This window comes from Felis catus, chromosome E2, assembly GCF_018350175.1.
Source record: "Felis catus isolate Fca126 chromosome E2, F.catus_Fca126_mat1.0, whole genome shotgun sequence".
Taxonomy (NCBI): Eukaryota; Metazoa; Chordata; class Mammalia; order Carnivora; family Felidae; genus Felis; species Felis catus.
The window spans coordinates 10,889,607-10,916,323 of record NC_058382.1 but is presented as its reverse complement, the minus strand read 5'-3'; the positions used below and the strand labels follow the sequence as shown (position 1 = coordinate 10,916,323).

Genomic DNA, 26,717 nt, shown 5'->3' with positions numbered 1-26,717 from the left:
GAGGCCAGCTTCGCGGGTGACTCAGCCACGGAGTCAGACTTTGGGATGGTTTAAATTTAGCCCTCAGGACCTCTGCTTTACACTGACTTTTTTTTTTTTTTTGGCAGGAGGTGGGGAAGGGGTGGTGAGAGAATTGGGAAGGGAGGCCCTCAGGAGCCAGGACCAGGGGTGACCCGCTGGCCAAAGCCTGGGGGAGAAAAAGGAGCCCCCAAAATAGCTCCTTGGACCCTGGCCCCGCAGCCACATTCCTGCCCGGGCTAGGATTAGAAACAGAAACATTTCGGGGGGTGGAGGGCAGAGCGGGAAGACACCACTCCCTGCAGCAGCCGGACGGACTCTCGCTGTTCTCGGGAGGGCTGGACAGCTCTCCCGGAGGAAACCGCGGTCTCTAGCTGGCTCTGGGCGCCTGGGCCGCGTGAGCCGGCCCGAGGCGGCGGGAGGCCCAGACATGCGCACTCCGGGCACCTCAGGAGCGGCCCGGAGGACCCATCCGGACAGGCCCCCCCGGAATATCCGACTTGGGCCGGTTTGGGCCCTCTCGAACGGCTCTGAGGGGGGTCCTGGACGGACTTTCTTCTAGAGTTTGGGAGCCAGAGCAACGTCCTCCTCCGTCCCAAGGGCCCTGCCTGGGGCTGGACCGGCTGGGTGGCCCCCACTGAGTGAGCCCCCCTCCGCCCTTCAGTGTTCCGGGCTATTAGAAGGGAGCAGGGAGAGGACTGGGTGGGGGAGAGGCAGGGAGGGCCTAGCTCTTCCTTTTGGTCGAAGCAACTGGATTCTAGGACTGCAGCAAAAGTGCGCACGCACTCCCTCCACACCTCCCGGAAGGGAACAGAGACGCCGTGAAAACAGGGAACTTTAGTATAAATAAGAGGTCCCGGGGGGACAGGGAGGGCCCCCGAGGGGCTTCCATAATTTAACACTCTTCAAAAGCACAAACAACAGCACGGGCAGGGTGCGGGCCAGGGGAGGGGTAGGCCACCCCTGCCCTGCCCACAGGCCGAGGGGCACATTGCAGAGCTTGTGGGGGGGGGGTCTCCCCCGGGAGTGACCAGTCACATGCTGGGGACAGGGACGAGGCGAACACTGATGTTTCAGAGGGAGGGGTCGTTGTACTTGGCAGTGGGTGGGGACAGGGCTGAGGCCACACGGGCCAATACGTCCCCCCGAGTGCTGGGCCGGTCTGGGGGACCCTCTGATCCCCTAATCTGTGCAGGGCAAGGGACTGGAGCAGTCCATCCGTCATGGTTAGTCTTGTTAATCATACGTTGATCCGTGAGGTCGGCGGGGGGGTTATGGCTAGGAGGCGGGGAACAGAGGGGGGACCCCGACATCCATGGTTTCACACCACTGTGCCGCTCGGGGAGTTGCTGGGCTGGGAGGAGAGGCCCTGGGGAAGACGAGAGGGGAGACAGGAGGGTTAGAGGCTGCCTGGGGCTCCCGTCAGTCCCATGGGGAGGGAGCCAGCCCAGAGTCCCCAAGGCGGCTGCCGCCCTGACCTTGCCCTTCAGTCCGCCCCAGACCCCGCCCGGACAGAGGCCGCTGCTCTAGGTCAGGAACTTACATCTCAGCTAGCTTCCCTGTCCCGGCAGGCGGCACTCTTAGACAATAATTAAAGTCCTCGGGGTGATCCCGAGCAGAGAGGATGGGGTAGGGGTGGAGAGGATGGGGAGAGGATGGGGCCCTTTCTGACTGGGGGGTGTGGGGGATAGAGAACTCAGGGACAATCCTACCTCTACCACTGACTTGCTGGGTGACCTGGGCCAACTTCCTTCCCCTGTCTGGGCCTCGGCCTCCTCGTCTGTGAACTAGGGAGATAGAGGGGTCTCTTTTAGGACTTGCCGGACTCCCCAGATCCCAACGACCCTGCCTCTGAGACTGTGCTATTACGTTCTAAGGATTCAAGACCCTACACAACCCTAAAACCGCTCTTCGAGGGAACCCAGCCTCGGCCCTCAGACCTGGCATCCTGGGCACTGTGCCCACATCCCCGAGAAGCTGAGCCACGAGACAAGAGCTCCAAAGAGACAAGGCGCCAGGTCTGTGCTTCCCCTACTGGGACCTTCCCGACCGGGACCTCGCCGAACCCCACAGCTACAGTGGGAGGTGGACACATCCGCCCACCACCCACCTTCAAGGCTCCCTAAGAGGTGATGGAGGTCAACGAGCAGTGACCTGCCCGAGGTCACAGGGAGCAGCGCCAGAACCCACGCTGGGACTCCCCAGGCCGTGACTCCAGCGGTGGGCTCAGGTCCAGAGTCTGAGACCCAGGCCGGAAGCCGGGCCCACGGGCTCAGGGTCGCCCAGAGAATTTGACCAGCATCATTCACCAGGTTTCACAACTGGCAAATCACATGTCCCGTAGAAACAGAGATCTGGCTTCGAGTGACATGTGATCAGATGGGGCCATGCCGGGCCCACTGGCTCCCCGCTTCAGATAGCTGGCCACGGTCCCCACTACTCCCAGCTGTCTTATCCCCAACCCTCTCTCGGTCGTCACCAAGAGTTCTAGAAGCCCGGCACCCTGGGACCTGAGGGGTCTCACTCTGGGACACTAAGAGTTCCCTGGCTCCCCCTCATCCCACAGGGCTAAAGGCTGTGGCGGTGGCCAACCCCTCCGCCGATGCCCGCCTCTTCCTGGGCCCTGGGGAGGCTGGCGTGGGGCGACTCACCGCCTTGCCCGGCCGGGCCCAGGTACAGATGAGGCCCTCCTGGCAGGCGGTGATGATGCAGTCCTCCAGGAAGAGGAGGACCGTGAGCCGCTCCTGGGCGATCTTCTTGCACACCAGGGGCTCGAGCAGCGGCACCTCGTGGATGCGCGGGCACAGCGCCGTGCCCAGCACCTTGGCCGGGTCCAGCCGGCTGCGCGGGGCCGGGCCGCTGGGCTTGTCCCCGCCGCCGCCGCCGCCGCCGCCGCCCCCGCCGCCGCCCCGGCTGATGTTGCCCAGGCTGTGGTAGCGCTTGTGCTCTTTCTCTGACCCCCGGTCCCTCCGCTCCTGCAGCGTGAGCGTGGCAAAGCGGCCGATGCTGAACGGCGTGCCCGGCTCGGCGGTCGCGCCCGGGCCGCCCGCCTTGCCGCTGCCCGCCGGGTGCGGAAGGCTGTTGGAGCGGGACAGCGAGCGAGGCAGGGGGCCGGGGCCCGGCTCGGCGCCCCGAGAGCTGCCGGCGGCGGGCGGCGTGGCGCCGGGCGTGCCGGGGAGGGTGCGGGTGCGGGCCAGGGGCGGGTGGGGGTAAAGCACGTCTTCGGTGAGGTCCCACAGGCAGAACTGCGTGTCCTGGCCGGCCGAGCCGAAGCGGTAGGTGATGGGGCCGGCTTTGGGCGGCGGGGAGAGGGGGGCTCCCCCGCCCGAGCCCGGGCCCCCGGCCTCAGGCTCCTCCTCCTCCTCGCCGCTCCGCTCCCCGTCACCGCCGGCCGCGGCTGCCTCCTCGGCCCTCGTGGTGTAGGGGTCGAAGGCCACAGCATTGACCCAGGACTTGTGGCCGTGGCCCCGGGCCACCACACGGCCCTCGGCGAAGGACCACACGGTGACCAGGTCGTCTTCGCCACCCGTCACGACGTAGCGCCCGTCCGGGCTCCAGCACACGCAGAGCAGGCCCCCGAAGTAGCTCTTCATGAGCCCCCGCAGGAGCATGGAGTCGAAGTGGAAGACGCGCAGGCAGCCGTCCTGGCTGACGCAGGCCAGGTGCCGGCCATCCGGCGAGAAGGCGAACTCGTTGAGGGGGCCCTCGCCCACCGCCCACTTGGCCAGCGGGTTGCGGGGCGCCTTGCTCTTGGCGGCATAGACGGCGAAGCCCTCGCCCTGCTTCAGCAGGCTGTACTGCGGCGGGGCCGAGGCGCAGGGGTGGCCGACGTCGTACAGGTACAGGTGGCCGCTGGCGTGTGAGGCCAGGAACAGGCTCTCCGATTCGGGCAGCCACTTCAGGTAGGTCACCTTGGTCTTGTCGATCAGCCGCTGCCAGGAGAAACCGTGGGGGTTGGGAGAAGGCAATCCGCTCCCGGCTCCCGGCAGACCTCCTCCCCAACGTGGTTCCCCCGAAAAGGCCCTCGGACGTGGCCTCCCACACCGAGGGTGAGGGATGGACGCCAGGCCACGGGAACGCAGGGGAAGAAGGGTGGCCTGCGAGGCAGCCACGGGGAGCTCCACGGAGCCACGATGCCCCATCTTCTGCAAGGGGATGGTCCTGCCTTTCAGAGAACCATCCTCCTCTGTCTAACCCTCTCCACAGTCCTCACCACGTCAGGCTTAAGGCAAGAGATCGAGTCACAGAACGTCAGCCCCCAAAGAAGGGCTCTCGATCTGTGTGGTTCGCTGGCCTAGCCCCAGAGCACAGCGCTGTGCACACAACATCTCCTAGACACGCGAGGGGCGGCACCAGCCCGCCAGCCACACACGCGCCTCTGCTCCCGTCTGCCTTCCAGCCCACATCCAGGCCTTCCAGAACACCCGGGACCTGCCCTCTTCTCGCCCCACCCCCACTCCAACCACGCAGGTCCCAGTCGCCATCGACCCTGCGCTGGCCTAACTGGCCACCCAGGCTGCCACCGCCGCTCGGTTGCCAGACGGAGGCTGTTAAAATGGAAGTCAGCACTAGGCACCGTCCAGCCCCAAACACCACGGCGGCCTCGCTCAAGCAGGGTTCCAGAGAGAACGAAGCCCTGGGCACCCGCACTACACAACGAAGTAACTTCCTCCCCAGGCAGCGAGGTGGCTCCTCGTTGTCGGGAAAGATTCGGAAACCATCAAATCACTTCTTTGTTCTCCGGCTGAGATGAACCCTAGTCAAGAAAGGCTCTAACAGCCGAACTCTTCTCTTTTCCACGGCCCTCCAGACCCTACACGGGCTGGTCCCTACCAGGTCTTTCTCAGAACCCATCCGCCACCCTCCCCTCAAGAACTGCTGTGGCCACTCAGCCTTTCTGCTGTCCTCCTCCCACACTTCCCCTGATAACTCTCCGGCCTCCTCCAGGTCTTTATTTCAACGTCCCCTCCCCCTGCCCCCTGCAAGGAGGCCTCTCCTATTTTGTGAATGGACGAGCTAGTGCGTTTTTAATCCATTCACCGTTCCGCGCCCTTCTGCCATTCAGGCACTCTGTGTACTTGGAACACCTCCTCTGAACAGAGAGAAAAAGACAGAGGACGGGGCGCCTGGGTGGCTCAGTCCGTTGAGCGTCTGACTTTGGCTCAGGTCACGATCTCGGGCGGTTCATGAGTTCGAGCCCCACATCGGACTCGCTGCTGTCGGCGCAGAGCCTGCTTTGGATCCTCTCTCTCCCTATCGTTCTGCCCCTCCCCTGCCTGCACGGTCTCAAAAATAAACAAACATTAAAAAAAAAAAAAAAAAAAAAAGACAAGAGCAGCCCCTGCCCATGGAGTAAAACTGAGGCTCGGGGGGCGGGGGGGAGGTGTCACCTTCCCGAAACCACACAGTGAGGAAACGGTGCGGCAAGGACTTGAATTTGGAGACCAAATTCTGATGTCAAACGAGTCCCAACAGCTGACTAGGCTCAGCTGTCTTCTCCGCAACACGGGCACCACGAGCCCTAACCCAGCAGCACAGGACTTGGGCACAGCAGGCGCAGCTGTCGTTATTGGTCCTTATCACGCTAGCTGTCACCTCGGCCCACACACCCGTCAGCCCATCCCCTCTCTCTCATATCCTGCACCGCCCCCCCACCCCCACCCCACCAGGTCTACACAGCTCCCAGGCAGCTGCAGTCTCGTGGCCACAGTGTACGGGTGGGTGAATGGGAAGGGGGGAGCCGCTCTAGGCCCCGGGGGCCCATAATCACCTCTTCATTGAATAGCTTGCTGGTGTCCTTCTTGATGAGATCAAGGTACTGCACCTGGCCGGCCGAGAACCCCACCAGCAGGGAGATGGTCTCTGTGGCAGCAGTGAACTGGTTGAAGTCATGGCAGGTGGGCTGGGTGCCCTTATAGATCCGCTTGTCAATTGGCTTGTTGAGATCAATGGACTTGAGCAGTGGGAGAAAAGCAGTTAATAGCTTCTACTACTGAGAGGAAGGAAGAGGGTGTTGAGGTTGGGGGAAACCACTAAGAGGAAGCAGGGTTAAATCCCTGAGGGAAGTGGGTAGGTGGATGGGTGAGTGGGCAACCACAGACAGGAAGGGGGACCCAAATCACAGACCCAGTAAAGGAAAAACACAGACAGGAAGGTTCCCCCCCCCTCCACCCCACATGAGACCACGGTGCTTACCCCCAAAGTTGGGCCCCCTAACTTTAGGGGACACCCTTGCCCGTAGTATCAAAGCATGCAGACCCCCACAGTCCCATTCCTTTCCAGTCCTGCCCCACGGCCTCAGCAACTCTCCTGGATCTTAGCACCTCAATATCCAAGCTTCCCCAAACTCAGGGCCGCCCACATCCCCAGGACTCTAATGCCCAACATCCCAGGATTCTGTTTCCTTTGGAGTCCCTAAATCTCGGGACCTCCATCACAGTTCACAGACGCATTAAACCTCATGGTCCCCCACATTTTTGGTCCTTCATCACCTCTGGGCTCCCAGGATCTCCATCACGTCTGGGGACCACCATAACCTCCACGGGCCTCATCCCCCTCTGGGACCTACATCTCTCTAGAGACAACCATCACACCTGAGGATGTTCTCTTGGGCTCTTATCACCCCCAGCTCTCCATCAGTTCAGAGATTCTCACTCCCTCCAGGACCCTGTGTCTCCAGAACCTGTGTTCCCTAAGATCCCATTCACCTGCAGGATCCCTATGACCTCTCAGAGCCCCATCAGTTCCGCAATCATCCTCACCTCTGGGCTCCCAAAGTCTCAAGACTCCCCCCCCCCCCCACAATGGCTGCAGACTTGCAATACCCCTGGGTTCTCCATCACCTTCCAGCCTGCATCACCTCAGGAATCCCTATCACCTGCAGATCCCTGCCACCCAGAACCACACAGGGTCCCATGCCATCTGGGAATCTCTCCAAAATACCAGCACAGAACCCCCCACGCATAACTCGGAGATCCCACATGACCTCACGATTCTCCATCACCTCTAGGATGGCCAGCACCTCGGAGGGTGCTAAAGGGCTAAGAGGCCACCACCTTTTAGAATTCTGCATAACCTCCAGGCACCTTTGCATCCTAGGACATCCGTCACATCTAGGATGCCATTTCCAAACCCCACATCAATCAGAGGCCCTCCCATCACTTCGGGATCACCTCAGGGGGCCCTATCCTCTCTGCCAGCACCGAGGCCACCACGATGCAGGCCGCTCACCCGTTGGCTCCCGCGGCGGCAGCAGCCGGGGTAGAAATACAGCTCGCGGCCCAAGTTGAAGCAGACGCGGTCTCCTCCGGCACCCAGCCCCGCGGGCGTGGCGGGCGGTTCCCCGGCCCCGGCGCCGTCGGGCTCCCCGAGGCGCACGAGGCTGAGGCGCACGGCGGGCAGCGCGGGCCCTGGCCCCGGGCCTGCGGGCGGCGGGGACGGCGCGGAGCCCGCGGCGCCGGGGCCGGAGGAGGAGGCAGGGCCGGGCGGGGGCTGCGGCGGCTGGGGCGGCGCCGGGGTCTGGGCGGAAGCCGGACCCGACCTGCGAGCGGCGCCATCGCCGGGGAGCAGCTTGTAGAAGCCCTCGCGGGTGCGGAACTGCGACTTGATTTCCGCGCAGTCCCCCATGGCGGCGCCGGGGCCCGAGCCGCCCTCCGCGCCGCCCGCCGCCATCTTGGGCGCCCCCCTCCCGCCCGGGCCCCGCCGCTGCCGGACCGCCGCCCGCCGCCGGGCCCCTGCCGGAAGCCGCGGGCTCGCGCCGGAAGGGGTGGGGTGGTCACCCGGGCGACGCCTCTTCGATTGGCAACAGGATCGGGAGGCGGGATGAGCTCGGGCCGTCGCTCCGGTAACGGTTCAGGGACTGGGGGCGGGGCGCAAGATGGGGCGTGGCCTTTGTGCCAGCGGCCGACTTGTGGTTGGCTGCGGGGCGGGGCCCAGCGGGAGATGGGCGGGGTCGTGGAAAAGCTCAAATCCCTAGCAACGGCGCCCAGGGAACCGTTTGCCTAGCAACGGAGGGACCCTCAAGAGGAGGCCTCCTTCATAACTGGCCTTCCCATCGCTTCACAGACGACCCCAGGTGGTTCTAGTGCCTTCTTAGACTCGCAACATACACCTTTCTGATCTCCAGTGTTTCCCACTGACATCTTAAAATCCCTGACTGACGACAGCATCTCCAGTCATTCCACCCCACCCTGGATGATGTCCCAAATCCTGCTGATCTCCAGTGTCTCCATAAAACTCCTAGGGCTACACCCACCCACTACTGATTAACGTTAACCCCAAACATTTCCACATTTCCCTCCAACCTCCGATATATGTCTCCATGACTTCACTATCTTTAACAATCTCACTTGGTTCTCCAACACCCTCTTCTGATGCCAAAATTTCATCGATCCCCGCAATGCCCGCAGTGTCCCGATGACCCACTAGTAATCCATGACGCCCCACTGATTGCCAGTGCCCTTCACTTCTGCTGAAGCCACCCTGACCCCATCACAGATCTTCCTAGACCCATTCTCAGTGGTCTCTCAGATTTCTCATCAAAATGTCCCAGAGGCATCTCACACTCAGGAAGACCTACAATGAAATTGAAATCTTCCTCCAAATCCTGCTCCTCTCCTGTGTCCCCATCTTAGAGTTCACACTGCCATCCCCCCACTCACCCAGTCTGCAGACCTCAGTGTCTCCCTAGATCTGTATCATCTTCCTTCACCCCCCTGCTTCTAGCCCCCAATTCTTTTGCATTCTGTTACCTGAATTCCTCTTTTCTAGTCCCTTTCTCTGCATCGCCCTGGTCCAAAGCCCTCCACTCCAGTCCTGCCCTCCCAGCAGCCTGGTCTCTGCTCTCCCAGACTCCCATCCCAACACTCCACTTGGCATCTAGAGAGGTCTTTCTAAACATGAGTATGACTGGGGCCCTCCCTTGCTCCAAGACCACCTGTGGCTCCCTAGTGTTCTTGGGGCAAAATAAAGCCCTGAGTGATCTGCTCCTGCCAACCTCTCTTTCCAACCTCATCTCTTACAACTAACTCCTCACCCCACGTCCCAAACATGGAGATTCGGGAAACTACCTCAACATAGAACTCTCTCTTGCCCTTGGTCTTTGCACATGTTGTTCCCTCTGCTTGGAATGCTCTTCCCCACCCTGTTGTTGACCCTTTGAGAGCCAGCTGAGGAGCTCGGTCAGTTCTCTGGGCTCCCCCATCCAGGTTGTCACTGCCGAGAGATGTGACTGCCTCTCCTGTAGACAGTGAGCCCCCGGGAAAGCAGAGCTGGAGCTGCTTGCCCCCCCCCCTGTGTCCCCAGCACAGGGCTGGGCTGACAGAAGGCACTTCAATAGTTGTTTGGGGGCACCTGGATGGCTCAGTCAGTTAAGCATCTGACTCTTGATTTTGGCTCAGGTCATGATCTCACGGTTCGTGAGTTCATGCCCTGCGTTAGGCTCTGCGCTGACATCGTGGAGCCTGCTTGGGCTTCTCTCTCTCCGCCCTTCCCCCTCTCTCAACATAAATAAAGAAACATTGAAAAAAACAGTTGTTTGGTGGCCAGATGAATGAACAAAACAGATGGGAGGGCCTATGCAGCAATGTCTGTTCCCAACAGCCCTGACTTGGGGGCCATGTCAACAACTGCAGTGAGAAAATGCAACACACAAATGAGAAACTAGGCCATAGTGCCATGGGGAAATTTTATTTTAGAGCAGCTACCTCCCTCTTCTACTCCTGCCCTCCAGGGGCAGAAAGCAAACCGACAGTGGGGGGAAAAAACAACACCCCATCACCAACTATGTATAAGGGAAAACCTACTATCTACCTGCTTGCGGAAGGGGCTTGGGGGGGGGGCCCTTCAGTCATCCAGATCCTCCTCCTCGTCTTCCTCCTCATCTTCTTCCTCTTCCTCTGCGGCCGCCAGGGCCTGCTCCTGGGCTGCCTTGAGGGCCTGCTCTTCCTCCACCGTGGGGTCACTCATCTCCAAGATCTCGGGGCTGTTGGGGTACTCCTGCTGAACGGGGGCCGGCAGGGGTGGGTTGAAGTTCTCGGGACTGTACTTGTGGCCCCAGCCAATGTAGATGTTCTCAAACTTCCTGGAAAGGCAGGGAGATACTGAGAGATCCTCCCTCCAAGGCCCCAGCCTGGACTTCCACTGAAGGTGGGACCCCACGAGGGCTTGGCCTGGCTGCACAGGTGTGGGTGGTGGGCTGGAATGTGCTGTGCCTACCAGGTCTCTCCGTTCACGTGCTCTTGAGTGTTTACTGAGCATCTGTCTCCTAAGTGCCGGGCTGTCTAGAGCTGTACCCTGCAACAATGCATGTCACTGCTGAGCACTTGAAACGTGGCCGGTGGGACCAAAAACCTGAGTTTCTTTCCTTTTTTTTTTTTTTTTTTTTTTTAGTGTTTTATTTATTTTTGAGAGAGAGAGAGAGAGAGAGAGAGAGAGAGAGAGAGAGAGAGAGAGAGGGAGCCGGGGAGGGGCAGAGAGGGAGGGGGACGGAAGATCCGAAGCAGGCTCCAGGCTCTGAGCTGTCAGCACAGAGCCTGCCTCGGGGCTCGAACTTGTGAACTGCGAGATCATGACCTGAGCCGCAGTTGGATGCTTAACCGACTGAGCCACCCAGGCGCCCCAAAAGCCTGAGTTTCTAATTGTATTTGATGTTCTAAGTTCACCCGTGCTTTCTCCTTCGGCCCCCTGGTCACTTAGGGGGTGTGTTGTTTAATTTCTACATATCCGCGAAAGTCCCCCAAATTCCTTTGTTATTGATTTCTAATTTCGCTCCAGTGTGGCCAGAGAACATATTTTGTATAATCAATCCGGTTAAATTTATCGACACTTGTTTCCTGGCCTAGCATATGGTCTAATCCTAGAGACAGTTCCATGGGCACTTGAAAAGAATGTGTGTTCTGGGGCACCTGGGTGGATCAGTCGGTTAAGTGTCTGACAGGCTCAGGTCATGACCTCATGGTTCATGAGTTCGAGCCCGTCGGGGTGCCGGCAGCTCAGAGCCTGGAGCCTGCTTCAGATTCTGTGTCTCCTTCTCCCTCTGCCCCTCCCCCACTCGTGCTCTGTGTCTCAAAAATAAATAAATGCTAAAAAAGAAAAGAAAAGAATGTGTGTTCTGCTGTCGTCTGGGTGGATTTTACTTCATTTTAATGAATTCAGATGCAAACAATAAAACCGATATTCAGTTCTGTTATTGGATAACGGGAGAATGTCGAAGTGTGCCTGGGGCAACTTGGGTCCCTGAATCTATTTTCTCAGCTGTAAATGTGGTGAAACCCGAATCCAAGGTCAAGTACTTCTGATGAGAACATAGCATCCAGATGGAATGTGCTGTGAGTGTGAACTTCACACCAGATTCTGAAGACAGAGTATGAAGAGTTTAAAAAAAGAATGTAAAACAGCTCGTTAAGTTTTGCATTACCGATTTCACATAGCGATGACAACATTTAAAATATAATAGGGTAAAATAAACTATTAGAAGGAACCTTGCCTGTTTTTACTCTTGAACATGGCTAGTTCTAGGACATTTTATTTATTTATTTACTTACTTACTTACTTGTTTTAAGTAGGCCGCACATCCAGCGCGGAGTCCAATGTGGAGCTTGAACTCATGACCCTGAGATCAAGACCTGAGCTGAGATCAAGAGTCAGATGCTTAACTGGCTGAGCCACCTGGGCGCTCCTCTAGAAAATGTAGAGTAATGCAGGTGGCCCGCATTTTCTTTACGTTGGACAGTGCTGGTCTGGGTGTGGCGACCCAGCAGTGAACACATTAGACAAAAATCCCTGCTGTGGTGCCTGCATTCTAGAAGGAGGAGACTGATAATAAACAAGAACAGAAGGGGTTGGGGCCAAGCCTGCCAGCCCACCTGTTCCCAGAATTTTAACTAGAGGAGGAAATGGGAGGAAAAAGAGGGGACTGGGAGATAGGGAGAGAGGCAGTGAGGGGCAGGGGGTGTGGGGGGGGAGAGAGGGATGGAGAATTTGCCCCGCAGGCTGTTTGGCTTCACCCTTATTTTCACAGCCTTGCTGTTCTTGAGACCTTTGCTTTCCTCCAGGTCTTCCTAGAACCTTCGAAAACACTGCTTCCTTGGAAGCGTCACCAGGGAGGTTGAGCTTCTCTAGAAAGACAGACCTTCAGAGGGGCGCCTGGGTGGCTCAGTTGGTTAAGCGTCTGACTTTAGCTCAGGTCAGGTCATGATCTCACACTCCGTGAGTTCGAGCCCCATGTCGGGCTCTGTGCTGACAGCTCAGAGCCTGGAGCCTGCTTTGGATTCTGTGTCTTCCCCCTCTTTCTGCCCCTCCCCTGCTCATGCTCTCTCTCTGTCTCGAAAATAAATAGAAACATTAAAAAAAATAAAAAGATAGACCTTCAGGCCCCAACCCCACTCCTGTGTCACCAGAACCTTCACTTGAATCAGATCCCTGGGGGGGCGCCTGGGTGGCGCAGTCGGTTAAGCGTCCGACTTCAGCCAGGTCACGATCTCGCGGTCCGTGAGTTCGAGCCCCGCGTCGGGCTCTGGGCTGATGGCTCGGAGCCTGGAGCCTGTTTCCGATTCTGTGTCTCCCTCTCTCTCTGCCCCTCCCCCGTTCATGCTCTGTCTCTCTCTGTCCCAAAAATAAATAAACGTTGAATCAGATCCCTGGGGTCGTGTACACTCACAGTCTGGGAAGCTCTGGTCTACCTGCTTCCCCCTCCCCCCCTCCTTACTTCTCTCTTTCCCCAGAGATTTCACCTCAAGGTTGCTCTTCCCAGGAATCCCACTTTGATCCCCTTAAGATGACAGGTATGAGCTTTTTTTTTTTTAATGTTTATTTATTTTTGAGACAGAGAGAGAGCATGAATGGGGGAGGGTCAGAGAGAGAGGGAGACACAGAATCTGAAGCAGGCTCCAGGCTCCGAGCTGTCAGCACAGAGCCCGATGTGGGGCTCGAACTCACAGACCGTGAGATCATGACCTGAGCCGAAGTCGGACACTTAACCGACTGAGCCACCCAGGCGCCCCAACAGGTATGAGCTTTAATTGGTCCCCGCACTGTCCCTAGTGGTACTTAGTTTGTAACAGGGTATTTATTTGGCTGGGGGGGGGGCGCTATATTATTAATTTCTGTGCTTCCTCTGCCTGCTCTCAGAGGCAGGATCCATATCGCCTTTTCAATAAAGGGCTTGGGACCTAGCATACATCTGGCAAACAGTGACACCCAAGAGGGTTTTATAAAGAAAAAACAAATGGATGGTGGGAGGGATGCATGATCGAGTGGTGGACGGATGGGTGAGTTGAGTTCCCAATTTGGATCTATCTTTTGCTTTCAGAAAGATGTTGGCAGGGCGCCTGCCTGGCTCAGTCAGTGGAGCGTGTGACTCTTGATCTCGGGGTTGTGCGTTTGACCCCTGTGTTGGGGGGGTTGAGATTACTTAAAAATAAAATCTTTAAGGGGAGCCTGGCGGCTCAGTGAGTTAAGCATCTGACTCTTGGTTTCGGCTCAGGTCATGATTTTGGGGTTCATGGGTTCGACGCCTGCATGGGGCTCTGTGCTGGCAGTGCGGAGCTTGCTTGGGATTCTCTCTCTCCCACTCTCTCTCTCTCTCTGCCCTTCCCTGACTCACGCTGTCTCTGTCTCTCTCAAGATAAATAAATTAACTTAAAAAATAAATAAATAAAATCTTTAAAAAGAAAAGAAAGCTGCTGGCAAATTAGGGTGCGGCCAGAAGAAGGGGCTAGCGAAAGCAAGCCAAGGAGACTCTTCCCTGTTTCTGGAGGCGAAAAAATCGCCAAGAATGTGGTGAAAGTAGCCAGATGACACGAAATCTCATCACAGGATGGAACGGTGCACCTTGGGCACGGAGCTGGAAAGGGAAAAATCTAGGAAAACTTATCCTGCCATCTGGTGGACGGAGTTGGTAAGTGCGCCCAGCGCGGGGCTGCCGAGGGCGCTCCCTAAGCGGCAAAGCAGAAAGGCTCCGTCGCGCCCAGTGGGAGAGACTGAGGGCCTCTCGGTGCCCGGCGAGTGTGTGGTGAGTGTGCGTGGGTGGGAATATGCAGCAGTGACAAATCTTTGGGGAGCAACTTGTGGGGGATCCTGGCAGGGAAGACTTCTGCCCCATGGACCCAAGACCCTTCAAATTGGAAGAACTGCCAGGGGGCCCAGGGAAGAAGTTAGGTCCCCCGGAAAGAAGACGGTGCCCCTGGCAGGGCCACATCAAAGTGGACTCCTGAGTCCTGTCTGGCTCTGTGACTCATAGAGCTGAGAAGCCTGGGCCAGAGATCCAGGTTTGAATCCCGCACACGCTGTGTGACCCTGGGTCAGTTCCTTACCCTCTCTGATCCTCCGTTCTCTTATCTGAGGGGCTCTCACTTTTTGTCCGGGATTTCTCATTTTAGCCCTGGTTGGAAGTCCTGGAGCTGAGTGAGGGGGTCAGCCCAGGGGGCTTCTTGAAAGGGGCTCCTTCCACTCTCTGCCCCCGTCCACCCTCAGCCTGGCTCAGAAGAGGTTATAGGGGCTTCCTCTTCTGGAAGGGACTAGGAGAAGACCTACTTGCCACTGGCGTAGGCATAGGCCCCTGGCCAAAGATTGGAGCGCACGACAGCCACGGAGTACTGTGGGCAAAGGCTGCAGGACAGGCGGGTGGTCCACGGTGACATGTGCATGATTTCTGCAGGGGAGTGGAGAGCACCAGGGGAGGTCAGAGCTCCCCACAGCCCTGCGCAGCCCCCTGGAGGGGAGACTGAGAGAAAGAGGGGAGGGCGCAAAGAAGGAAGACAGGGAGGGGCTTCGTGAAGGGAGTGTGGCTGGCTCCAGATCACTTTCTCACCGTGTGGCCCCAGGAAGCCACCTCGCCAGTCTGAGCCTCAGTGACCGCATCCAAGAAGTGGGTATACTTGCCTCACCTCCCTTGCAGGTGCTGCCGTGCTCGGTGGTCACCCTTCCAGGTCAGCCATGGCTTTGGACCGGGGTCAGAGGGCACGGCACAGGCCCTGTGGTCCCGGAAATCCGGGTTCAAATTCGGGCTCTGCCCGTTCACCGGCTCTCGGCCTCTCCTTCCTCCTGAGACCCTGACCTCGGGAAATCCCCATCCAGTCTTCCAAATTCCAGCTCGGGTCCTGCCTTCTTGGGGAAGGCCTGTCTAATTCTGTCTCTTGCCCCAAACCCACACGGGACTGGAAAGATCATATCCCACCACCCAGAACACTGCCGTATGCCAGACACGGCTCACAAGATGGACGTGTTCCTGCAACCCCAGGAGGGAGGCACGATCACTAGGCCCGTGTTATAGATGAGGGAGCAACTGAGGCTGAGAGAGATGCCCCCCCCAACCCCGCTTTCTCCCCAGTCCCCACCTGGGCCGGTGGGCTGGCGTGCGTGAGGCCAAGAGGACTGTTACCTGCGTCTTCGGAGAGCGGCGTCAGCAGCGGGGGCCCGACCTCCTGCTCCACGCCTTCCATCCCCTCGTCTGCCTTCTCTTCCTCCTCCCCTAACTCCTCTTCCTCCTCTATCTTCTGCAAAGGGTTCACCCAAGTGCAGCGGCCCTGGAGGTGGGTGGGTGGGGAGGTCAGACCACATCCCCCAGGGGGACAGCAACCCGCCTGCACCCTGGGAGGTGGTGAGGGGCCAGGAAGGACATCGGGGCCTGGCCCTGTCCTCAGGGACGCAAGTATGGGCGGGGCGGGGGGGGGGACGGGCAGGGCTAGTCACACGGGTGGGGGGAGAGAGAGCTATAGTTGTGAGATGGAGACTCCTGCCACCTGCTGGCTGTGTGGCCCCCCATCTGGGCATTCATTCATTCATTTGTCAGATATTTAATGAGCATCTACTACATACAGATAGGTGCTGGGGAAACATCCTTGAGAGGAGAGACACCCCGCCCCCAATTTTTGCCCCGGGGAGCTGATATTCAGCCTCCCATATGATCTTCTGCTCATCGGTGAAATAGGGGTAGCATAGGGGTTCTCTCGTTGGATTGCTGACGGGCTACACGAGGCCCTGAAGAGCTGATATGTGTCTGTTAAGTGAACGCACCTAAGTGCACAGCACAGAGCAGACTCACCTGCCTCAGCGAGGCAGTGGGGATGATAGTCGTGCAACACTCCCAAAAGAAGTTGTTTGGATTCAAGAAGGCGTGGCAGAGTCAATAAAAGTTTGTGGACTGAATGAATAAAAGCTCCTAGCACACAGCAGGGGCTTCCTTGAACCAGTGAATGCACGAATATAGAGTTCAACACATCAGGCGGTCAGAAAAGGCAGGCCTTGGGGCGCCCGGGTGGCTCAGTCGGTTGAGCGTCCGACTTCGGCTCAGGTCACGATCTCGCGGTCAGTGAGTTTGAGCCCTGCATCGGGCTCTGTGCTGACAGCTCAGAGCCTGGAGCCTGCTTCGGATTCTGTGTCTCCCTCTCTCTCTGCCCTTCCCCTGCTCGTGCTCTGTCTCTCTCTCAAAAATAAATAAACGTTAAAAAAAAAAAAAAACTTTTTACAAAAAGAAAAAAGAAATAATGAAATCTTTGAGCACCGGCTGGTGCCCCAGCCCCTCCTTGAGCTGAGCTGTTGCGTAATATTCTGGTATGTGTGCCCTGTCACCTTTCTGAAATCTGAAAAGCTCGGGACTCCAGGATGCATCCGGCCCCAACAGTGTCTTACAGGGCATCGTCAACCCATATCTGCCGCGTGAACGAACCAACGGAGGAGTGAATATTACGCAGCACGTCCAGCAGAGAGCCAGCGCTTGAGAGCGTTGCCTGGAGCCCCCCTTCCCCGCCCCCCTCCCCCCCCCCCCCCACCCCGGTGAGTCCCCTGTCCTCACCTGCGGCAGGATGTGCTGGGCGTGATGCACCCAGTTGGCCGTGGAGTCCACCAGCTCGAGCACCGGGATGCCCTCAAAGTCGGGGTTCTCCTCGTAGGAGTCGCGCCCCGCGCCGCCCTCCTCCTCTTCATCGCCCTCCTCCTCCCCAAACTGGTAGAAGCCGAGCGGGCTGATGTGCGTGGCGGCCGAGATGCGGGCGATCTGGGCCCGCAGGTAGTTGGCCTCGTTGCCCGGGAAGGGCGGGTAGCTGACGACTGGCGCGTCCAGGAAGCCGGTGAAGAATTTCTTGATCTTGCGGGCCTGCACGATCTGCACGGGCGTGACGTGCGGCAGCCGCGTCCACGGCCGGCCCGGCTCGGTACACACGAAATACAGGTACTTGTTGGTGCCCGAGCGGCTCTCCTCCCTGGGGATGACGGGCGGTGGCTTCCACATGGGCTTGGGGATAATGTCCGTGTCCTTCTCCTCGTCCTCCTCGCCCTCCTCCTCGTCGGGCGCGTCCATGCCCTCGCCGCCCTCCATCATCTCCTCCGCCTCCTCCTCCCCTTCCTCCTCCTCGCCCTCCCGGAAGGACACCTCGGCCACCAGGTAGCTGCGGCTGAGCCCCAGGATCTTGCCCCAGAAGCGGCAGGTGTGGATGGGCTGCTGCTCCACCAGCTGCTTCAGGGCCAGGAAGATGCGGAAACTCTCGTCCGAGCTCAGGCCCACGCCAGCCTGTTCCAAGTAGAAGGCCGTCTCCATGACGTTGGGCACCGCCGTCTCAGCCTGCAGAGGGGCGGGTGGAGGGCAGAGGAAAGAAGGCTGAAGCCCTGCTCCCTAGCCTGACTTGTGAAATCCGGAGAGCTAAACTGCTCTGTGACCCAGCTGCTCATGCGACCGCTGCAGGCCAGTGGGATGTAGGGGCAAGTCCTTGGGGAGGAGGTCCCTTAAGGAAAAGAAAAGGGGGGGTGGGGTGGGGGGAGAAAGAAAGGAAAAGGAAAATCACCAGGAGAAAATCCTTTGCTCCTTCATCCTTCCCCCTTCTTTCTGCCTGCAATGGGATGTGATATCTGGAGGCACAGCAGCTATTTTGGGACCATGAGGCAATGCATGGGATGGTGTGTACCCATACCTTAATGATGGTAGAGTTGAAAGGTGGAAACTGCCAGGTGCCTGGTGGCATCACTGAGCCACCTTACCTCCCTTCTTGTCGTATGGGGCAAAGAAGCCACTTTTAGTCATGTTTTCCGTTACTTGCAGCCAAATGCACCCCTAACAGATACCCCAAATCATATAACAAATTAAGGGAAGATGCAGGCCTTGAGCCCAGGAATCAGTGATGCTGGAGGATGGTGGTGATAACTGTTGCCCCCACCGCCTCCTCCTTCATCTACTTGGTTCATCTACTTGGTTCAGGGAGACAGAGGGGGAGAGGCAGAGAGACGGAGAAGTGGGGGCAGAAAGGGAGTGAGAACAAGCAATTTGAGGGCTGAGACTAGAATACAGTGAGGTTTGGACCGAGGCAGCCACTCCCATAGCCACATGGCCACAGGCTGACCCCAATACTTTTCAGTCAGTCCAGAAATCTTTATTAAAGACCCAGTGGGTGCCAGTCCCAGGCTAGGCAGGCATTGAGATATAGCAGAGACCAAAACACACGAGGTCCTTCCTCAGGAGACTGGCATGACCCACCCTTGGCCAACATGACTGGCCCAGGGAAACACATTGCCCAAATCGGGGAGACCACATGCTCTCTTGCCAGAATTTGAAAGCGGAAGGGAGAGAGAGGAGGTATAGAAGGTAGAGTAATGATCCCCCCAAAAGATGTCCATGTCCCGATTCCTGGGCCTGTGACTACCTGACACGGCAAAAGCGACTTACAGGTGTGATTAAATTAAGGATCCTGAGACAGGGAGATCATCCTGGATGGTCCGGGTGGGCCCCAAGTCAACACAAGGGTCTTGCTAAGTGAAAGTGGGGAAGGCAGGAGGGTCAGAGAAGATGTGATGAAAGCAGAAATCAGAGTCAGAGACTGGAAGGTTCCGGAGGAGGAGGGCCCAGGAGGAAGGAATGTGTGCTGCTTCTGGAAGCTGGAAAAGGCTAGGAAGTGGTTTCTCTTCAAGAGTCTCCATCAGTAGGGCAACCCTGCCAACCCTGACCTCAGCCTGGTAAAGCCCAATCCGAAGTGGACTTCTGACCTCCAGAGCTATAAGGTAAAACATTATGTGGTCTTAAGCCACTAAGTTTGTTACAGCAGCCATAAGAGACTAAGACGGGTCCACTCTGTGCGTGTGGCGGCAAGTGAGACAGGCAAGTGTGGGAGCCACATGCTGGATGACTGAGACTTTGTGTCCAAACTTCACCTTTTGTAAGGACACTAGGCATAATGGACGAGGGCTTCACCCTATTCCAGAAGGACCTCATTATAACTCATTACATCGGCAATGACCCTCCTTCCAAATAAGGTCACATTCTGAAGGGTCTGGGTGAGGGATACATCACCCTTCATAAGAATACTTCATAAGGGGGCGCCTGGGTGGCTCAGTCAGTTGAGCGTCCGACTTCGGCTCAGGTCATGATCTCACAGTCTGTGGGTTCGAGCCCCGCGTCGGGCTCTGTGCTGACAGCTCGGAGCCTGGCGCCTGCTTCGGATTCTGGGGTTTTGTTTGTGTGTTTGTTTGTTTTTACCTCAGCTCGAGATGTAGCACACCCTAATGCTCAATAGTAGGAGAATCGTTCTTTTGAAAGTGGTTCTGGCGCTTTCTTCCCATCATAAACGCAATGCAAAAGCTGTTTTTCCTGATTGGTGGTGACACCAGCCACTCAGGGGGAGCGGAGTCAAGCTTAATTCCAAGACACCTCGCTGATGGGGAGGAAGACAAAGGGAGGAGGGTAGAGCGGTGCCCGGGTGGCTCGGTGATCTCGGATTCAGATTCGGGAGTTCAAGCCCCAGATCAGGCTCTGTGCTGTCAGCGCAGAGCCTGCTTCGGATCCTCTGCCCCCCTCTCTCTCTGCCCCTCCCCTGCTCTCTCTCTCTCTCTCTCTCTGAAAAATAAATAAAACATCTTAAAATTTTTATTTTAAAAAAAGGGATGAGTGTTTGCCTGGCCCATGAGCCAATGGCCATCACCCTCCTTCTGGGAATCCCCACCCTCCATCCACATGGCAATGGAGTGGCCTCACCAACCATGTTTAAGTGATATCACTCCACCCCGCTCACTGTTAATTTCAGCAAGAGTGGGAAACTGCCCCCCAAGGTCAGGTCAGACTCTGCTTCTCTCCCCATCCTCTGCTATCACCAGTAACGCGTGTCTGGGGGGAGAGAACGTACATGTGGCATCCTCCTGCCATCTCTAGTTTGCTTGCACCTGACCATTGGGTGTGAGGAGAAACTTCTGTCTTGTTTACGTCACTTGTCTCCACTTCTGCAACATCGTCTGTTTCCTGCCCTCACACGGTCTATGTTGTCAAATAAGTAAAGTGTCAGCTTTTGGAATGTGATGCAATAATACTGAAGTTAGTCTGAAATTATAACTTGGAGAGTAGTCAGGAGCTTTATGAAACAGAGGCGCAGTGAGTTCCGGGGCAGAAAGCCATCTACAGGGCGAAGGAGAAGGATAGAGAATCCACAAACAGGTCGAGTCCGTAGAGGTGTAAATAAATCAGAGATGGCATTTCAGAGGATGGGGGGAAAGAATGCATTATTCCACCGTGGCTGTTGGGGATCGTGGCTAGCGACTTGGGAGAAATAGAAAAAAAGGAATGAGAGCCCTACCTCCTGTCAGGGAAATATATAAAAAGTGATGAATCACTGATTTCTTTGAGTCTCTTCCTAGGAACATGCACAGGTTACAAACGCCCACAATTTTGCCACGAGTTTGCAGACCTCCCAGAAAGAATTCCAGCTCCAAATTCTAAGTGGGTGGGGCCTTCAGGGACAGGCCCGTCAGGGGGCGGAGTCTCCGGGGGTTGGTATTTCAACGGGGCGGAGCCTCAAGCGCCTTCATGCTCCAAGGGGGCGGAGCCTCTGGGAGCCAAGCGTTCTAAGGAGGCGGAGCCTTCGGGGCCTTGCGTTAGACGTGGGTAAGACCTGGAGGTGGAAAGGAAGGGTGTATTTCCAAGTGGGTGGGGCCTCCCGAGGAGAAACTGCATCTGAAATTTAAAACCATATTCCCAGGTAAAACTTGGCGCGAGGATTGGTATTTCCACCTGCGCTTTGCTCACCCAAGGGCTCATTCCTTTGTCAGACTGTCGCTCCCGTGGTCTCTCACCATCCCACCCCACCGTCGCCAGAATCCCAGACTCTCAGAAGCATGGACGTGAGCACAGAGCAATCGCATCCGCAGATGGGGCAAAGGTTCTGTATAGCACGGGCTTGGAGGTCACGGTCCTGCCTTCCTGGTTCTGTCTCCGGTACGTCCTAGCTTCCCGCCCTCCGAGCTGAAGTCTTTCCTCTACAAATAGAAATTAAGTAGCGCTTGCTTTGCAGGGTTGTTTCGGGGGATGAGCCGAGACAAGGCTCTCAAGGCTCTTAGCGGGGGCCTAGGAGGCGTCGGAATCATCATAAATAGAGTCCCCAGCAAATGTTTCTTGAACGAGTGGAAGAGTCCTTCACCTGAATTTTATGCCGTTGTCCAAGCCTGGAAACAGAATTGTGGAATTAAATATTCTGAGGCTAGTGAAATGTTACTGGGCCAGGAGTTGAAGAGCTCTTAGCAAGGGGTCGACTTAGAAAAGGGGAAACTGAGTCTGGGGATAAGGGGCACTTCAGTGTTGAGAGACTCCAGGAGGCAATGAGTTTCACAGAAAACGCCTGCAAAGCAGAATTATTTGGGGGAGGGAGGAGTAAAGGACGGCAAGAGGGAGACCAGCCTCCACCTCCACTTAGCCGCCGGAGTCAGTTTTTTGTTTTTTGGGTTTTTTTTTGTTTTGTTTTGTTTTTTGTTTTTTGTTTTTTTGAGAGAGAGAGGGAGAGAGCGAGTGGGGGAGGAGCTGAGGGAGAGGGAGAGAATTTTAAGTAGGCTCCACACCCAGCGCAGAGCCTGATGAGGGGCTCGATCTCACAACTGTGAGATCGTGACCTGAGCCGAAATCAAGAGTCTGCAGCTTAAACCGACTGAGCCACCCAGGGGCCCCTGGAGTCAGTCTTCTAAAAAGCAAAGCCCACGAGCCTTTCCTCTGCTTCAAACCCTTCCATGGTGCTCCAGTGGCCTCAGGAGAAAGCCCAATCTCCTTGGTCTGGCATTCAAAGCCCTCTGTGACCTGGTCCTCCCGCCCCCCCCCCTCCCCACCCCCCGTGGCCCACCTCGCACACTGACCTGAAATTGTTTGCGGTTTCTGGGTCCTACTGTGCAGCCCCTCGCCCCTGGACCTTAGCACCGGCTGTGCCTAAGCCTAGGTCACTGCCCCTCCTGCCACGCGCCCCTCCCCATCGCCTCTCTCACCACCTCCTCTTCCATTTCCTGTTGGCCCTCGCCTCCGCCGCTCCGCAGGAACAGCGCCTTCTGTCTGTCTGCCATCTCGTAGGTGGGCTGCATCTCTGGGTCGTCCCGCAGGGTGTCCAGCTTGGGGTGGCACCACTCCCGTTGCGTGGTGCGGTTCAGCGACTCCAGGATGGACAAAGGGTCCTCGGGCCGCTGGTCCAGGATCTTGGTCAGCAGGTTCGCTAGGTGCTCATACCTGCCTCCCGTGGGAGGGAGTGGGAGGTGGGAGACATCACTCGCTCAGCTCAGTGAGCTCAGCGTACCTGGCCCCCGTGCCTGGCGCTGGGGACACAGTACAGAAAAGGTCCCTGCCCTGGTGGGGCTGACATTCTGATGATGGAGACAGAAATGAACCAAATGTGCAAAACATACAGTGTGTCAGGAGGTGGTAATTTCTATGGAGACAAAGCAGGGAGAGGAGATGGCTTGTAAGTTTAAATAGGAAGGCCAGGGAAGGTCACACCAAGGTGACATTTAAGCTGAGATCTGAAAGACGTGAGGAGGCAAACCATACAGATACTGGGGGTGGGGGTGGGGGGGTGGAGAAGTATTTCAGTCAGAGGGAACAGCAGGTGCATAGGCCCTGAGACATCTCGTGAGTCTTACATGATCTTGACAACAAAACTCAAGGAAGGGGCGCCTGGGTGGCTCAGTTAAGTGTCTGATTCTCGATTTTGGCTCAGGTCACAATCTCATGGGCTCATCAGATGGAGCCCCACTTAGGGTGCAGAGCCTGCTTGGGATTCTCTCTCTCTCTCTCTCTCTCTCCCTCTCTCTCTCTGTCTCTCCCTCCACTCATGTGCACTGTCTCTCTCTCAAAATAAATAAACTTAAAAAAAAAAGATTAAAAAAAAAACTGAAGGAAACTAGGAGAAAGGAAAATTCCATGCCAATCTTGCTTAGAAATATAGATGCTGAAACCCTAAGCAAAATATTAGCAAATGACAATCCAGCAAAAAGATGCTCTCAACAAATGATGCATCATGATTAAACTGGGCTAATAACAGGAATGCAAGCCTGGGAAGATATTAGAAAAACAGAAAAAAAAATTAACTCATCATGTTAATATGTTCAAAATATATGTAAGATAACCTCAGTAGGTGCAGAGAAGTTGTTTGATAACATTCAACACCCGTTTATGATTTTTAAAAACCCTACCAAACTAGGAACAGAAGGTAATTTTATTTTATTTTTAATTTTTTTCATGTTTATTTATGTTTTGAGAGAGAGAGAGACAGAGAGTGAGCAGGGGAGGGGCAGAAAGAGAGGGAAACACAGAATGTGAAGCAGGCTCCAGGCTCTGAGCTGTCAGCACAGAGCCCGACCCAGGGCTTGAACTCACGAACCATGAGGTCGTGACTTGAGCTGAAGTTAGGTGCTTAACTGACTGAGCCACCCAGATGCCCCTAGAAGGTAATTTTAAAAAAAAGTTTATTTATTTACAGAGAGAGAGAGAGAGAGAGAGAGAGAGAGAGAGAGCGAGCGCACGTGCTCACATGTGAGTGAGAGTGGGGAAGGGACAGAGAGAATATTAAGCAGGCTCTGGCTGTCTGCACAGAGCCTGATGAGGGACTTGATCTCACGAACCGTGAAATCATGACCTGAGCTGAAATCAAGAGTCGGACTGACTGAACCACCCAGGCACCCCAGAAGGTAATTTTTTACAATCACATAAAGGAGAACCTATGGCACATAATGGTGAAGGACTGAACATTTTTTCCTTATGAGATTGGGGACGAGGATGCCTGCTTTCACGACTACACTGGAGGTCGTGGCTAATGCAATATGACATGAAAAAGGAAAGGCAAAAAGGATCGGAAAGGAAGAAGGAAAACTGCCATGGTTTGCAGGTGGTATGGTTGGGGGTGATGTGCAGAGGCCTTGAGTGGAGGGTGTGCCTGGCATGTTGGCTGGAGTGGAAGGAGAGGGAGGGATCAGGGGAGGAGAGGAGGCAGTGACACCGCCTGATACACAGTGAGACAATACTGTGATAACAGTATTGTAATGGCTTCCATCTACCTGAGCCGGGGACGATGCTGAGCACTTGAGAGCAGTGTCGGATTCTCACCACAATTGTACATCTGAGGAACAATTACAATCCCTACTCTCCAGGTGAGGAAACTGAGGCTCCAAAAAGTTGAGGCCATGAGATCACACAGTGGTAGCACAGTCACGATTTGAAACCAGGTTGGTCTGATTTCAAAGCATGTGTGTCTGTGATGCGCCCGGGTGGCTCAGTTGGCTGAGCGTCTGACTCTCGATTTCAGCTCAGGTCATGATCCCAGTGTTAGAGGATCGAGCCCCGCATCAGGCTCCAGGCTAGGTGTGGAGCCTGCTTGGAATTCTCCCTCTCAACCCCTCTCCCATGCTGTCATGTTTGAGCGTGCTTTCTCTCTGTCTCTCTCTCCAAGAAAACATGTATGTCTAACTGTCTGCAGGGTGGAAACCCTTTGGCAGTTGTCTTGGGTGTGCTGGAGAGCCATCACTGAACTGGGAAGGGTAAGGAGAGGTCTTTTGAATAAAGGACCTTAAAGATTCCAAGGGTGGGAACTGTTGGGAAAAGCTAGAGGTTAATTCTGGCTAGACTCTAGGATCTGAGGCCAGGAGCTGACTAGAGATGAAGTTTGGAGAGCGGCAGGGGCTGAATGGCTCTTGTGAGGAGGAAGCACTTACTCCTGAGTCGTGGCAAGCCCTGTGTCTGGGAGAGATGGGGTCAGTTTTGTGCTTTAGCAAGAACTGTTGCTTCTCCAACCTGGCCCTTTCCTGCTCTCCCTCTTTCTCCCTTGGTTCCAGTTGTACCAGCCTCCTTGCTGTTCCTCAAACACAGCAAGCCTTGAAGCCTTTAAATGTGCTTCCTCTGTCACCTGCAAGGTGCTCTCCCTCTTCTCCTTCAGGTCCCTGATCAAATGTCACCTCCCCAGAGGCCTTCCTTGACCTCATGCTATTTCACATGCACTCCCTAACTCCCCTCGCCGTGCCTTATTTTCCACCTTAGCTCCCATCATTACCTATCATTTATTATATTTATTGCCCATTCTCCCACCAAAATGTAAGTTCCATGATGACGTAATGGGGACTGAGAAGTGTATTCTAACTACAGCTAAGAGGCTTTGGCAAGTTAGTGGCTAATAGGGCCTCAGGAGCCAAATCACACGTACTCTGCCACATCCTAGCTGTTATCACTTTGGATATGGGACCGAATTTTTCTGTCTTGGCTTCGTCCTCTGTAAAACGGGGACAGTAGATGTGCTAATCTCAGCTGTGAGAACTAGATGTTAATGTATGAATGGTGGCAGCCTGGTAAGTAAATGCTAGCTGTTGTTAGCGTTTCCATCCCCTGACTCCTAGCCTGAGTTAGATGTCCCTGGAACAGTCCCTGGTTACCCATGAGGGGTGATCCCCGGTCTGCTGAAGGGACCTGGGAGCCTGAGGCAGAGCCTTGGCTGGGTCCTCTCCCTGCTAGGACCCCCCCCCCCCCCCCCCCACTTAGGAGCCCCTTCTCACAGGCTGAGGCTGCAACTGACGCTGGTCTGCAGCAGGTAGGCCTTGGCGTTCTGCACGGCCAGCTCCAGAGGCTCCCGCTCGGGCACCTCCAGAGTGAAGGGCGTGAAGCCCGGCTCGGAGGGTGAGAACTGGAGGGTGGGCTCATCCCTCAAGTAGGGTTCATGCTGGCTGAATTGCAGGTCATCTCTCTGGTACATGTTGAACTGGCCCAATAAGTCCGGCTGGGTCTCCAGGTAGGCAGACTCCAGTTGCTGGAAGAGGTTGCTTTGGCCCCGCCGTAGTTGCTGCAGCATCAGGCCGGCGTTTTGGGTGGCCTGGATCCCACCTTCTTCCAGATAAAGCTGGGGCTGTAGCTCGGAGGGAAAGCCCATATTCGGGGACGGGTACTCCACCCCACCCAGCTGGGCCTCCTCAGCCTGGAACATCGTCAAGTTCTCCTGCTGGGTCGGGCTGGCCCCTAGCGACCAGCCCTGGAGGTTGGCCTGGCTGGCCAGAATCCCCCGATTGCTCTGCAGGATGGAGGGATCAAGTGGTATCTGCTCCGCCTCCTCGGGGAAGGCGGGCTGGGGCCGAGAGAGTTCCAGACCGCGCCGCTGGGAAACCTGGGAACTCCTCCGACTTGAAGGCGGCTGGGAAGGGGGCTCAGGGTCGGTTGGTGGGTCCCCCATAGTTCAAAAGGGATCGCCGACTTCCATGAGGAAGGCTTGCAGACAGGCAGGCTAGACCGGTCGCCCGCCTGCCGCCACAGGCCGGCTAGCCTCTATGCCAGCCGCCCGGGTTTCTAAGGAGGGAGGGGGCGGGCCGTTACCAGGGGAGGGCGCGCGGGGACGCCGGGGCCAAGGAGCCGGTTTCCGCGCAGGCGCAGCCCCACGAGCGAGGGGCTGCCTGTCCTCCAGCCAGCGGCTGGGCGCGTTCACTAGCTACCGCGCAGTCCCACAGCT

General features: G+C 56.5%; 2 protein-coding genes across 6 annotated transcripts; both read right to left on the bottom strand.

Moving 5' to 3' along the window:
• Window positions 1–840: 840 nt before the first annotated feature.
• DMWD (DM1 locus, WD repeat containing) lies at window positions 841–7,755 on the bottom strand. 2 transcript variants are annotated; one of them, XM_023245914.2, is made up of 5 exons: window positions 7,249–7,755; window positions 5,789–5,971; window positions 2,670–3,950; window positions 1,731–1,805; window positions 841–1,387 (listed from the first exon to the last, which is right to left on the bottom strand). In XM_023245914.2, exons 1-5 carry the CDS (start codon window positions 7,687–7,689, stop codon window positions 1,340–1,342), a joined length of 2,028 nt encoding a protein of 675 aa, XP_023101682.2. In that variant the 5' UTR covers window positions 7,690–7,755; the 3' UTR covers window positions 841–1,339. The 2 variants fall into 2 exon arrangements, with proteins under 2 accessions (XP_023101682.2, XP_023101683.2); XM_023245915.2 differs by lacking the exon at window positions 1,731–1,805.
• Window positions 7,756–9,684: 1,929 nt separating this feature from the next.
• On the bottom strand, window positions 9,685–26,709 carry RSPH6A (radial spoke head 6 homolog A). Of its 4 annotated transcripts, none has more exons than XM_003997672.5 (6): window positions 25,777–26,709; window positions 22,234–22,468; window positions 16,811–17,575; window positions 15,398–15,542; window positions 14,551–14,668; window positions 9,685–10,099 (listed from the first exon to the last, which is right to left on the bottom strand). In XM_003997672.5, exons 1-6 carry the CDS (start codon window positions 26,442–26,444, stop codon window positions 9,862–9,864), a joined length of 2,169 nt encoding a protein of 722 aa, XP_003997721.1. In that variant the 5' UTR covers window positions 26,445–26,709; the 3' UTR covers window positions 9,685–9,861. The 4 variants fall into 4 exon arrangements, with proteins under 4 accessions (XP_003997721.1, XP_019674879.1, XP_044901517.1 ...); XM_045045582.1 differs by lacking the exon at window positions 9,685–10,099 and adding an exon at window positions 10,152–10,311; XM_023245940.2 differs by lacking the exon at window positions 9,685–10,099 and adding an exon at window positions 11,187–11,370.
• Between the last annotated feature and the right edge of the window lie 8 nt (window positions 26,710–26,717).

Coding starts and splice junctions, on each gene's coding strand:
- DMWD (XM_023245914.2), bottom strand. CDS start 7,689: ATGGCGGCGGGCGGCGCGGAGGGCGGCTCGGGCCCCGGCGCCGCCATG. Junction 3,951..5,788: donor GCAAGCTATTCAATGAAGAG/GTGATTATGGGC, acceptor TTCTCCTGGCAG/CGGCTGATCGACAAGACCAA. Junction 1,806..2,669: donor GGGCCCGGCCGGGCAAGGCG/GTGAGTCGCCCC, acceptor CTATCTCCCTAG/TTCACAGACGAGGAGGCCGA.
- RSPH6A (XM_003997672.5), bottom strand. CDS start 26,444: ATGGGGGACCCACCAACCGACCCTGAGCCCCCTTCCCAGCCGCCTTCA. Junction 22,469..25,776: donor GTCAGTTGCAGCCTCAGCCT/GTGAGAAGGGGC, acceptor CACGGGAGGCAG/GTATGAGCACCTAGCGAACC. Junction 17,576..22,233: donor AGGAAATGGAAGAGGAGGTG/GTGAGAGAGGCG, acceptor GCCCCTCTGCAG/GCTGAGACGGCGGTGCCCAA.